Source organism: Notechis scutatus, chromosome 3 (genome assembly GCF_049901735.1).
Source record: "Notechis scutatus isolate UNSWTSFEM ecotype Mainland chromosome 3, rNotScu1.2, whole genome shotgun sequence".
Classification (NCBI taxonomy): Eukaryota; Metazoa; Chordata; class Lepidosauria; order Squamata; family Elapidae; genus Notechis; species Notechis scutatus.
In genome coordinates, this window is record NC_142011.1 from 166,192,880 (window position 1) to 166,205,691 (window position 12,812).

Genomic DNA, 12,812 nt, shown 5'->3' on the forward strand with positions numbered 1-12,812 from the left:
GATAATTAAATACAATATCGGGCACTCAATGATATAGATCAGGGTCAGTGGCCTATTTGCAACCAGGCTGCACAAGCAGCGGGCCGGCACCTGTGCAAACGGGCAAGCAGCTCAACTTCTGCAAGTTGAGATGCACGTGCATGTCCATGCACAGCAGCCCGCCAACTCACGCAAGTTGAGCTGCACACGTACAACTGGGCCGCACGCTGGCCTATCATTTGCCCAGTTCCCCTCTCACCCCTCTCCAGCAGGCTGCCAATCTGGTTGCATCTATATCAAACTGAATGGCAATGCTTCTTTATATCAATTTGTACAGTAGTTTTTGGATTACAACCACTCATTCAGTGACCATTGAAAGTTACAATGGCAATGAACAATGGTAACTTACAACCGATTCTCAAAGTAATGCCAGTTGCAAGGTATCCCCATGATCAGTGTGATCATAATTCAGATGCTTAACAACCAGCTTGCACTTGCAATGGGATCACAGGATCACCATTTGTGAACTTTCCTGCCAGATTACCTCAAGTAAAGTCAGTGGGAATTCAGCAGGATTTTGCAAGTCACTCCTGGAAGTCGCTCCCACTCCCATCATTTCTTCACTGCTCTGCCCTCTATCTATAGTGCCTCCCTGCAGCACTTGCCTGCCCACCTACGCTCCATAGAACCACCATAGAACATGTTCTGTAGCGCCCACCAGTACACCTACCCATACTCTGTAGCAACCAGTTGGAACCCTTGCCTAGTCATAGCTCTTGCCTGCTGGCCTGCTTGCTAGAATTCCCACCTATTACCATGTCAAGGTCACATGAGGTTCTCATTTAGTGGCCTGCATAGTCCTGAGATTATGGAGGTAAACTGGGACATCATGCTTTATGATTACATTGCTTAGCAATAGATATTCCAATTCCAATTGCCATTGTAATTAAAGAACTACCTGTATTATACTTAATGACTGGCTCACCTAATTCAAGTGTAACTGGGTTATCAATCAATAATAACTGTCAGCAGAAAAGCTTTAGCGCTCAGGACGTCTGGTCAAGCAATGGCAAACTAAGAAGGCTTTGCTTTTAGAAGGCCTGATGATCGCAATGGAAAGTGTAGCCAGTGAAGGAACTGTCTCCCAAATTCCTCTTGGGATTAAGAGGATTTGGGATGGCCCAGAATGCTTCTTATAGATGCTCCTCATGACAGGAGTGTAAAACAGAAGTCTCTGCAGATTTTAGGGCTCTGTGAGTTGGGAAAGATAGCTTTGCCAATTTGGAGCCTTTCAAAAGAATGGTGAGTTTGCCCAGTATTCCTCTTAATTGTTTTTATTAGAAATGGTCTATAATTTGCTTTTTGGAACCTCCAGAATGACAGGTTTCATTATACTGGATGATTTTTGTCCAGTCCACATCAAAAGAAGATTTATATAAGCATAAAATTTAAAGAAAGCTTACTTGAAAATTAGCAACAAAGAGTTGGTAAGAATGTTAGGTTTGGACAGTTTTCAAATGGACTAAGGAGCTTGAGTGACTGTAAACAGGACTTTGAAAAAGTTATAAGAATACTTCACATAACTTGTTTATAATTGCATTAAAATATATTAAGATTTGAGTTTAAATGTGAAAATCTCTTCCTGGGAAAGTGTTCTGGAGTAGAGAAAAATATGATAAAAGGAGACCTTGAAGGCTGGTTAGGAGAGGCAGCCGTAAGAATTAAAGATTATAATTAAATGAGATTTCCCCACTAATACAAAATAGAGAAAAATATTTTTCTAAGAATTTAAAGCTATTTGGCAACAATGTACCCAGAATGTATTCTTTAGACTGTCTGATAACAATAAAATTGGGCTTAAAAGAAAAGATACAAAAGGATATAACTGAAAATCGGACTATTTTGGATAAGGCTTTAAAATTGTCAGGAGACAAGAACGATATTAGCAAAGAGGTTATATAGAACCTACAAACTGAAACTGGCAGAGGTTTTAATAGTGAAAAAGGGGAACAAAATAATCAGAAAAGTGATTATTATAAGTCAGAAGAATGACTTGGACAATTCTCTCACAACAGATTTAGAAAACAGATAATGTTATGTCTATGAATGAATTCCTGATAAAAGGGAAAAACAAACAAAAATAGGTTTGGGACATTACTTAAAGGAATCGTCAAGACTTTTAAAATTAAAACAAAGGGTTACAAAGTTTACTTATTTGATCAAAATTAAAGTATAAAATTTATATATTCTAACAGCTTTTAATGGTATTTCTTGACTAGAACTGAACAATGAAACTAAAAATAATTTGCTAAAAATTGTTTCTAGATTAGATATTGAAAGAAAACAATTTTGTTGTACTATGGAGAAACTGATAAGTTATGGTATTAAAACTGAGGAGAGATAAAAATAAGATAAATTAATTTGTGGGATATTATTTTAAGAGATTAATAATTAATATTTTTATTTGTTGTTTCTAATAGCTCTTAATGGATTTTTCTGGACTAAGTTTGAATGATGAGAGTTTAAACGTTTGTAGATATGTGATAAGAAATAGGAAGATATTTTTTCTTTGTATTTTTTGAGACAATGACAAAGTATTGTATATTTTAAACTTGAATAAAAAGTATTATGAACATAAGCCTTGGTGCTCCTGGGTGGCCTCTTACATGCTTCTTACCATCTAGCACAGTTTAGTCCAGTGGCGGCTAACCTTTTTGGGCTCCCGTGCTGAAAATTGTGTGCACACTTGCACATGCGCATTCGCATGCCCGCACCCAGAAGGCAATGAGTGTGGGGCCCACACGCCCTCTGCGCATGCACACGTGACCCTGCGCCACATGTCTCTGTGCACCCTTGCCTATGAGCACCAGATACCCGCAATCAGCTGTCGGGCAGGCAGCGCGCACGCATGCGCAGTGGGACTCTTCTGGGTGACCTCTCGCATGCTGGCAGAAGTGGCTGTGCATGCCACTTCTGGCACGCATGCCATAGGTTCGCCATCACGGGTCTAGTCAATGCTTACAGTTACAGACTTGCAAAAATTCAGGAAAAGATGAAACTGAGAACATATTGTTCATATGTTCAATGCACCTGCAAATATATTGGCTGTGATTCTTGATTAGTCCTACAACCAATGCATTCATACAGGAGCCCTGGAAACAGGGATTAAGAGAGGGCAAATGATGACATCCATCTATTTTGTACCTGTATCATAAGGTTCAAACTACAAATAAGAGAGATAAATCTTGAATCCTAACTCTGCAACATTTCATTATTTTAATCAGTGTATCCCTTCCTGCAAACACCTCCGCATAGATAGATAATTGCATACATAGGTAACATGAACCAAAGAACAAGGACAAAGTTGGGGAAGTGTCATACTGCTGAAATTACACAGAAGCTTCCAGTCTGCTGTCAGGTAAATTCAAATGATTAGTTTTAATCGCCTGGTGTTATTTGCATCAGTTACCCAGAGTCTGTTCTCTTGTTCACCCAAACAGACTATAAACCTTAAATAAGAAAGAGATCAGAATCTGAGGTTTGTGGATTCCCAGTGTTTTTGTATTCAATTATTTCACTATAAATACACCAATACTATTTCACACAGATCAAATTTGAAATAAGGAGTTTCTTTTTCTTTTCTTTTTACCTTTTATTTTGAAATTCAATTGAAAAATGCAGGCAGAGCTGTATTGGTAATATAAGGATACTATAATCTCAGCTCTCATATATTTAGTTGTATCTCACCCAGAATCATGCATTTATGAGATAGGCAGATATATATGTGTGTGTGTGTGTGTGTGTGTGTGTGTGTGTGTGTGTGTGTGTGTGTGTCTGTGTGTTTTCTTAAGTTTTCACGGGTATTTATATATATGGTATTCAGCTTTGTTCGGGTATTTTCCCACGTCATTATAGTTGTGCTTTTAAAGTTGTAGCAAAGTTTCGGCAGAATCTCATCTTCCATCATCAGGCTTCTATATTGTGTTCATCTGTGAGTCAGACTTTCACAGCCATTTCTGTAAGCAAACCCCAGCTACAGAATTATCAGAGAAGTCATAGAGATTGAAAAAAGACCTGAAAGCATGAATAGAAGAGATGATTCCACCAGACTGTCAATTATCTGGAAGCCTGCACTCTCAAACAAAAAAATCTCCACACCACAAGCCAGGCAAACACCTGGGCACAAACAGATCCCCCCTGATACCTCCAGCTCAAACACACCCCAACCAGGCACCCAGATGAAACCTAGCTTCCTAATAAATGATAGCCGTCCATTTACTCGGAGCCAAGCCGCACTAAAAGCCTCCAATACAGGAAACACAATGTTGCCAGCCAATCAAGATTAAAAAAAAGCTACAAAATATACAGAAGATATTAGAAACACCAATCAAGCAGAACACAGCAAACTCCAAGACCAATAAACACAGACCAAGACTCCCAACCAATCAGGATGAAGAAAAAACCATTCTGGCACAGCAGGTGGCTAGCACCAAATTTAAAAAAGAAACGGCTGTGAAAGTCTGACTCACAGATGAACACAATACAGAAGCCTGATGATGGCAGATGAGCTTCTGCCGAAAGGTTGCTACAACTTTAAAAGCACAACTATAATGACGTGGGAAAATACCCGAACAAAGCTGAATACCATATATATATGCTAAATAAATAAATATGTATACTGTATGTTTCTGAAACCATTCAAACAAATAAAACTCAAAGAAATGCATCAGGATCCAATCTGGGTTGGTCACTGGGACCAGAGGCTTAGTGTTCCAAGCTTTAAGATTCATGCTGGAGCCGAAAGCTCAGAAGATTAAATCTCTGGCCCTGGTGACTGACCCAGATTGGATCCTGCAACATTATCCTGGGATACATATATTTGCCTTCATTCGTGAGAAGCAGCAGGTTCTAACCAGGTCTGGAGAACTGGTAGCAAAAAATTTTAGTAGTTTGGAGAACTTGCAAATGCCACCTCTGACTGGCCCCACCCCCACTTATTCTCTGCCTCCTAAGTCCCAGCTGATCGGCTGGGTCTTCTTTTGTTGCCCTGCATGGGAGAATGGAGCTGGAAAGCAGCTTAGTGGGGTTGGGAGGGAAAGGGATTTTGCAGTAACCTTCCCCCAGGAGTGGGGTGGGAATGGAGTTTTTACAGTATCCTTCCGCTGCCATGCCCACCAAGCCACACCCACCAAGCCATGCCCACAGAACCGGTAGTAAAAAAATTTCAATCCCACCACTGGTGAGAAGTGCAACAGCTAGTAAAAGATGATATTTTCCACTAATATTCTTGAATTTTCACAACAATGTAAAATTGAATACAAATTATATAGTAATTATTAAATTAATTAAAACCAGATGATCAATAGCACCAAGAAGTAAAATCCTACTTTGGCAAACAGTTCAGCTTCAAATCCAAAATACATATGGATAAAAATATTTTGGGCATTCAGCATTGATTTGCCTGATCTCCACTGGAGGAATTTTATTCCGGAAGCAGCCAACACCAATACTCTTTAACGTTCCTTTGTTCAATGTTCTCTGTTCTTTGTTTAATGATCTCTATTCTCTTTTCAATATTCTCTGATCTTGCTTGAATATTTTGAATTCCTTGCATAATCATCTGCAGAGTCACTTTTTCTTGTTCTTTTTCTTGCTTTAACATTGTCTGTATTGAACGTTGTCCTCCAAATGGTGGAGAGGAAGAAGTAGAAGTTGAAGAACCAGGAGCTTTAAATTTCCTACTTATTTTAAGCAATTCAAAATCTTCAGGTTTTTCTAAACCTTAATCCAATTGTGAAATAACCAGTTGTAGTTCAAAATAAAAATAGTAGAAAAAAGAAGCCAAATAGTAATGATTAAAAAAAGGGAGGACAAAATTTCTTCAGGTTCTTGTATACCTTAATCCAATCAGTAGTTAGATGAAGAAAAAGGCTTGAAAAAAAAAGAAAAGGAAAAATTCTTCAGGTTCTTCAACACCTTAATCCAATTGAGAGGTCTCAAATAGAAAAGAGTGCATAAAAATAAACCAGAAAGGTAGATGAAAAAACAAAAATACCAGGAAAGGAGAAAAAAAGGCTATTCCCTTAAAAAAAAGGAAACATTAATACTAAAGCTTTCCCTTTAAAATAAAAAGCAAGCATAGAGACAGGACTTCCAAAGAAAAAAAAGAAAAACAAAGACAAGCTCCAACAAAGCCAAAGATCCAAATAGCTATTGCAAAAAAAAAAAAAGATACAATGAAATAAAATAAAGCTGGTGAGGAGGGATAGCACAACTTAGAAAAAGTAAAAAGAGCACACTGTGCTTTGTTTTATTATCCAAGGCTCTTATTATAACTCTCTTCTCCAAAAACTTATCACCTTTTCCCCCCCTAAGTTTCAACACCAGACTCCAGCTGTTGATAGAAACCCAGAAGAGTACCTGCAATAATACTCTCCCATGCTCTTCCCTCTATCTTATCAAATAGCAATGTCCTTGAAAAAGAGTCTCAGTTCTTTCTTTCTCAGCTTTGTCTGGTCACAGGAGAAATAGAATATTTCCAAGCCTCTAGTTGGCAGTGTTACAAAGTTTCTTTGCTTTCACTTTCCCCCTCCTTTTCCAAGCAAAATATAATAAGAATTAATTTTTAAAAAAAGATATTTTAAAAAAAGAAATAACTAAAAGGGAGTCTTTAGCCTAAAATGTTACAAAATCAAAAAGGAGAAAAAAAAATAGATGGAAAAGAAAAAAACAGTCCAGTTTCAAAATATAAGATCATGTATAGAAAATCCAGCAATGAGAAAAAAACATTACTTTGACATTCCTCTTTAAAATTGCCGCTTAATCACTTCTGTCAAAACTTTTACAGATTCTTTTCCTTAGGGTGTCCTTTCAGATCTTAGAATAAAGAAAAAGTTCTCACCAAACCGGCACACTCTCTTCTGTTCTCTTTCGTTTCGGAGCTGTCCCAACTTCAGCAGCTTTAATGGCTGCCTCTTTGCCGCTGGCAAGAAGAGCTTCTCCTGGATCTACCAGGGACTTTGCGGTATTCCTGGGATCGACAGGATGCACTCTTCACTTTCACCCATCTCTTCAGGACGGTTTAGATCCGATGGGACCGTCCAGGAGCAAAGATATCAGCAGCGATCTCAGACCTCCAAGATCGCATGCCGTATTGTCGCGACACCAGCTCCGCCCTCCCTTTAAAGTTCCATTCAGAGGGTCCATGACAAATCTAAAGAAGGCTTCTCCTAGGAATTAAAGAAAGGTGTTTTTTTACAGGAGAATGTGATCTCTGAAGCAGCTTGATTCTACCTGATACATAGTGACACATAGTCATACCTATAGGGCTTTCCCTTTCAAGACAAGCTATGTTATATAAAGAAGAGAAAATGAATAAAAATAATAAGCAAAAGAAATTAAAAGTATGAACTAAGGAAAAGAAAAGACATTCTAGTTAACTTTACATATTGTTACAATTCATTATATTGCTTCATACAAACTATCCTTGCTTCCATCATGTCTATACATTTCATGCATTTCTGTTTATTCTTTAAATAAAGAGAGCTGTGAAAATATCACAGGCCCCTCACATCCTGGACATAAATTGTTTCAACTTCTACTCTCAAATGGATGCTATAGGGCACTGCACACCAGAACAACTAGACACAAGGATAGTTTTTTCCCCGAATGCCATCACTGTGCTAAACAACTAATTCCCACAACATTGTCAACTCATTTAAGACTGTGTTACTATTACTCCTCTACTACTAAATTATAATAACACTTCCTAGTGCCTATCTCTTCCCACTTATGACTATAACCATGTTGCTTGTATCTTTACAATTTATATTGTTTTATTTGTTTCCTAGTATGATTTGATTGCTTATTAGTAACCTATGACTATCAATAAGTGTTGTATCTTATGATTATTGATGAATGTATATTTTTTTCCTTTATGTACACTGAGAGCATATGCACCAAAGACAAATTCCTTGTATGTCACGCTTGGCCAATGAAGAATTCTATTCTATTCTAAATTTCTCATCTCTCTTTTTAAAGATCTCATCAATTTCATCCAATCAATCCAATTTCCTCTATATTCTCCTCTTTTTGACCCATTTACTCTTTTTTTGACCCATTTACTCTTCCAACTTATGTAAGTTTTGTGATTTGATCCTTATTTATTCACTCTATGTGACCAAAAGATTTCAATATACTTATTTTATATCAGTTGTTGACTTTGATTTCAATTTACACTCATTCAACAGATAGTGACCTTTGCCACTTACCCTGGCTCTGGCTAATCGAGGCTTTCAACATAGTATTTTTATGGTAGTAAGCAAAAAAATAAAAAAAAGATATCAGCCTTACTCACATTCATGCCACATGCAACATTTCTTGGAAATGTGTTAACCAATTTTCCACAAATGCAATGAAAGCTCGGTTTTATATCATCTTATAGCCAATTACTGTTGCTTGCTACATTCTACTATCTCACAAAAATACATGCAATGTACTGACATATATTCATAACTTGTAAAGTTTAATAGATCATATATTATGCATCTTATTCTATACAGAAATCATATGTATTATATGACATAGTCCATAACCTTCATTAAAGAGGCCTTCATCCTGCAGTGAACTGAGATGACAGTGATGATGATGATGATGATGATGATGATGATGATCTGCACAGTACAATAGGAAATTTTTTTGCTAGATTTAAATTTAATTGGAAGATTAAAGTATTTGCATATAGAAAATTAACAAAATTAACAAACTCATGGTACTATTTTTAGCGCTCTTTCCCTTTTCTTCTGTTTAGTAAGCTTGCACATAATTACAGTCTTCAAAAGTTTATCAGTCAAGTCAAAAGTTTATCTAATGTTTAAATGGATGCTTTGAAGATTTACGACACTATAGACAAAACTTTGTTGCTATTTACAATTGCTGATAAAGTTTCTAGCTAAGTGCTGGGGATTTCTACCCAGAGGCATTTCAGTGTATACAGGAAGATAGGGGATCCTGTTTGCTCATCTGGTTCATCATCCTCATAAACTTTGCATTTATCTATGACATATTCCAGACCCACATCAAATCTTTTACTAACACTTAAGTCCAAGCACATTTTTAAAAAAAGTTAAGTGTGGTTAGGGGTTTCCTGTCAACCTATGTTTTAAAAGTATTTTCTTATCATAACAGATATCTTTGTAAATCTGAAGATTCATTTAATCCATTCCTAGTAGCCATACTGCAGCTATCCTGTCCTTTATGAACAATAGATTGGAGGAGGGAGAGGGTCCCGGAGAAATTAAACATGAATTTTCCCCATCAATATAAATGTATGAAATTTACTATTGGAGGATATAAGAATGGCAGTAACTAGAAGTTATTTTCTGAGTATCATTCCCATGATAATGCAATGAAGCTCCACTTATAAGCAGTTAGCTGCAGAATAGAGTGCTTGCTGGAAAACAAAAGCAGGAAAAGCAAACTGACTTCAAAGCTTCCTTGAGGATTTTCTAGAGCCAACTGATCCTATCTGGGTCATTCCCCGGGCACAAATTGTACAGCCATCTTTTCTCCCAGCATTCTGTCCTCACACACCCCACAGCTTTTACAGTTGTTTGTTTCAAGGACTGCCAACTCCTATGCATTACCGAGTGAAGTGTATTTCGGTCTGGAGAATCTATACTTTCACTAGTGGGAACAGTATTTATTTATCATCACAGAAGAGTCAAAGTGCCTTCTTTGAATAAACAGAGGGACAGTGATTGCTTGCAAATATGGAGATGAAGGTCAGCTGATTAAGAAAATACAGAAAAAAGATAATAAATTATTTCATCCAGTAAGCTCAGAACCAGAGAAACAGAGCATTACTATTTCTTAAAGAAGAACTGAAGAAAAGTCAAACATTAACTGTTGGGATTTTATCAGTTTTCTTACAGAAAATTCTTTTTTTAGGCTGTTTTCTATTGTTGATGTATTAGAGCAGAGGTCTCCAAACTTGGCAACTTTAAGACTTGTGGACTTCGACTCATTTAATCCATTCCTAGTAGCCATACTAGGAATGTTGAAGTTCACAAGTCTTAAAATTGCCAAGTTTGGGGACCCCTATATTAGAGTATGACAGAGTGAATTGAATTGAACTGAACAACCAGGCAGCTAATTCTTACAACTACATCTTTGGCACATCTGGAAGAGTGTAATAAATTGCTTTTAAAAAACAAGAGTTGGAACCATAGCAGTTCAAAATGCTCTGTTATGAATAGTGAAATATATACAGTATTATCTCTTATATTTTTCCAATTATTGGCCCTGTGCAAATAATTCACAATTGTCACTAAAATAGCAAGCATGAAACAAGTACCATGAAACAACAAGCATGTCCATAAAAAACATGTATACAAGTACAAATACTCCCCTAGGAGGATTCAACTGCCATATATGGAAATGGAATTCTATGGGCCTCTAATTTGCTCATGCAAGAGCTTTTATTTTATGACTCAATGTAGGACAATTGGAGATGAAACATCCCACCCAGAATCTGTGTCTTTTTTTAAAAAAAAACATGTATTTATTAAATAAAGCAGAACAAAGAGAAAAAATGAAAGGGAAAGGAAAGAGGAAAGGAAAAGGAAGTAATACAATATGTAAGGACTTCTTATGCATGTGTATGATATATCAGCCTGAACCAATCCACTGCAGGATAAATGAATTTTCCCTATGGTTATGATGGACATCATCCATCAACATAGTCCAGCGCAAGTTAGATAAGAGATTTTTTTCTAGCTTCCCAGTCTAGGTCTGAGCTTTGCCTATTGCTGCTTTTGCTTTCAACATGTTGTTTTTGGTTGATTATTACTTAGAACTATAGAGTCACAGAGTTGGGAAGATGCCCTAAAGGTCATCTCATTCAACCATCTGCCTATACAGGAAATCCTCTACTATTCATTTGTTAATTGTATGTGTATTTGAGTATCTCTCTGCATGTGTTAACTCACTTTTGCTTTGAAAATGGCTTTGAAAACAAATTTTGGGAAGGCAGAATAAGGAATAAGTTAACTCAGAGCTTTGCAGCAGAAGATTCAATGATGGATATATCTCCACCGGTGGAATAAAATCTCAGTTGACACAAGTGGGGGGATCTCAATTTATATACTCTGAGATCTCTCAAAGTACGCATAGTAATCTTGTCATAGGTTCTCAACAAAAACGTTTCCTATGGCTTCTGTATACCCAGATTCTGAGGTTCTGGCCCTCATCATTTTTCACTATTCTTTACTGATGTCTTGCAAGTCCCCTCCTTTCCTTTATCATTGTGTGGAAAAAAGGAAGGGCTTGCCTGATGCAAAAGTAGAAAAGTAACATTTTCTTATGTTACTTTTTTGGCCTGGACTCCAGCCCCTTTTATCTTAATTAGTAGCAGCTCTTCTGTTTGTCCTTCAAGGCTATTTTTCCTCCACCCAACCAGATAACTTTCAATTATCTATTAAGGATAGTACTAGTTGCATTACTCCTTATGGAAGACATATAGGTGTCCCTGATTTTTATTTTATTTTTATTTTCAGAACTTATATGGCTGGCTAACTCTAATCAGCTCACAAAAATCCATAAAAACATGGTTAAAAACAAAAGTATCCTTCCCCAAATGCCAAACCAAATATGCTTCCAGTTCACCTCCCATCCTAGCCCAATGCTTTGGAGAAGAGGCAGGTCTTCACAGACTTCCAAATAGTTTTTGGGGGACAAATCAATTACATATGCCTTTTAACAAAGTTTTAAAAGTCTTGTCTTTTAAAAATCCTGGGCATTTCTGATGTAAGAAACTTTGAACTCTGAAACAATTAAATAAAGATAGCTGAACTAATTTATTACATACTACAAGATTCAGAAGCTTCACAAGCAGCCCCATTCACTTTAATGAAGCATACGTTTGGCATTTCACCTTGCATGTATACTGAGCTCTCAACCATCCTAGTAAATGGAGTCCTCTCCATGCAGAGGCTCTTTTTTTGAGTGGGAGAAGTCAAGTTTTGAAACTCCTTTCAGAGGTATGGTCTTTTATTTTTTTAAAAAGCAGAGGGACAACCGGGCCACGTCCTTCACATGGAGACCATCCTCGAATTATCTGAAAGGAACAGATGCACCAAACCAGGCCAGGTTCAGTCTGTAAAGTTAATACATTGAAATAGAATCCCAAGAGTTATTCCAGTGTTTCAAGATTCCCACACACTCCTGTTCATTGAGCTATTGGTTTTGATGGATGCACACAAAGAAGAAGAAAAGATTTGATTAATCGGGTAGTTTGGGTAGTTTCTGATCTTTCTGTTCTCTTGGGTGCCAAGAAAATATTTTATTTCAACAACTATCAAGGTGTGTCAGAATCTCTTTTCCCTTGGAGCAATAATGATGTTGTCAAGCATTTCGAGTCAGACCTGCCCAGTAGTTTGGGTGGAGAGATATTTTGTGTAATACAGCATCTTCAGTGCTCCCATGTGAGGTAGCCAGAGGTTTGCTCCAAAGCTTGGGTGGAAGAACATCTGTGCTGTGTCTTTTTACAGGCATTGCCACTGGGGGGGAGGGAAAGGTACAGACACCTGGAGCATTATTTCCCCTTCCTTGGATTTAAGAAACTACAGATGAAATGGACTGGCTTCCTTACAGAACAGCTGCTGTGCTGTTTATTTTAATGGTAAGATGGATCTTCAAAACTTTTTTTTAATCCAAATATTCATTTTTTTTAATTTGGAGGTCATTTCTAAGGTTGCATTCTACTTAAAGTTGATGGTGCAGGCATTTCTTAAATTAATTATCGGGTATTCTTAAACTATGTATTGAAAATCTAG

The 12,812-nt window shown here is 37.1% G+C and overlaps 1 protein-coding gene and 1 long non-coding RNA gene across 2 annotated transcripts in view; one reads left to right on the plus strand and one right to left on the minus strand.

Moving 5' to 3' along the window:
* The window catches only part of LOC148131459 (uncharacterized), a 42,791-nt gene that overhangs the window by 9,806 nt on the left and 20,173 nt on the right, over positions 1 to 12,812 (minus strand). The window lies entirely within an intron of this gene.
* Positions 12,426 to 12,812, plus strand: part of LOC113413826 (desmoglein-1-alpha-like) — a 34,794-nt gene continuing 34,407 nt past the window's right edge. Inside the window, exon 1 of the mRNA XM_026670375.2 lies at positions 12,426 to 12,658. Coding sequence (XP_026526160.2) covers positions 12,611 to 12,658 — 48 coding nt within the window. The 5' untranslated portion in view covers positions 12,426 to 12,610. The remainder of the gene's footprint in view (positions 12,659 to 12,812) is intronic.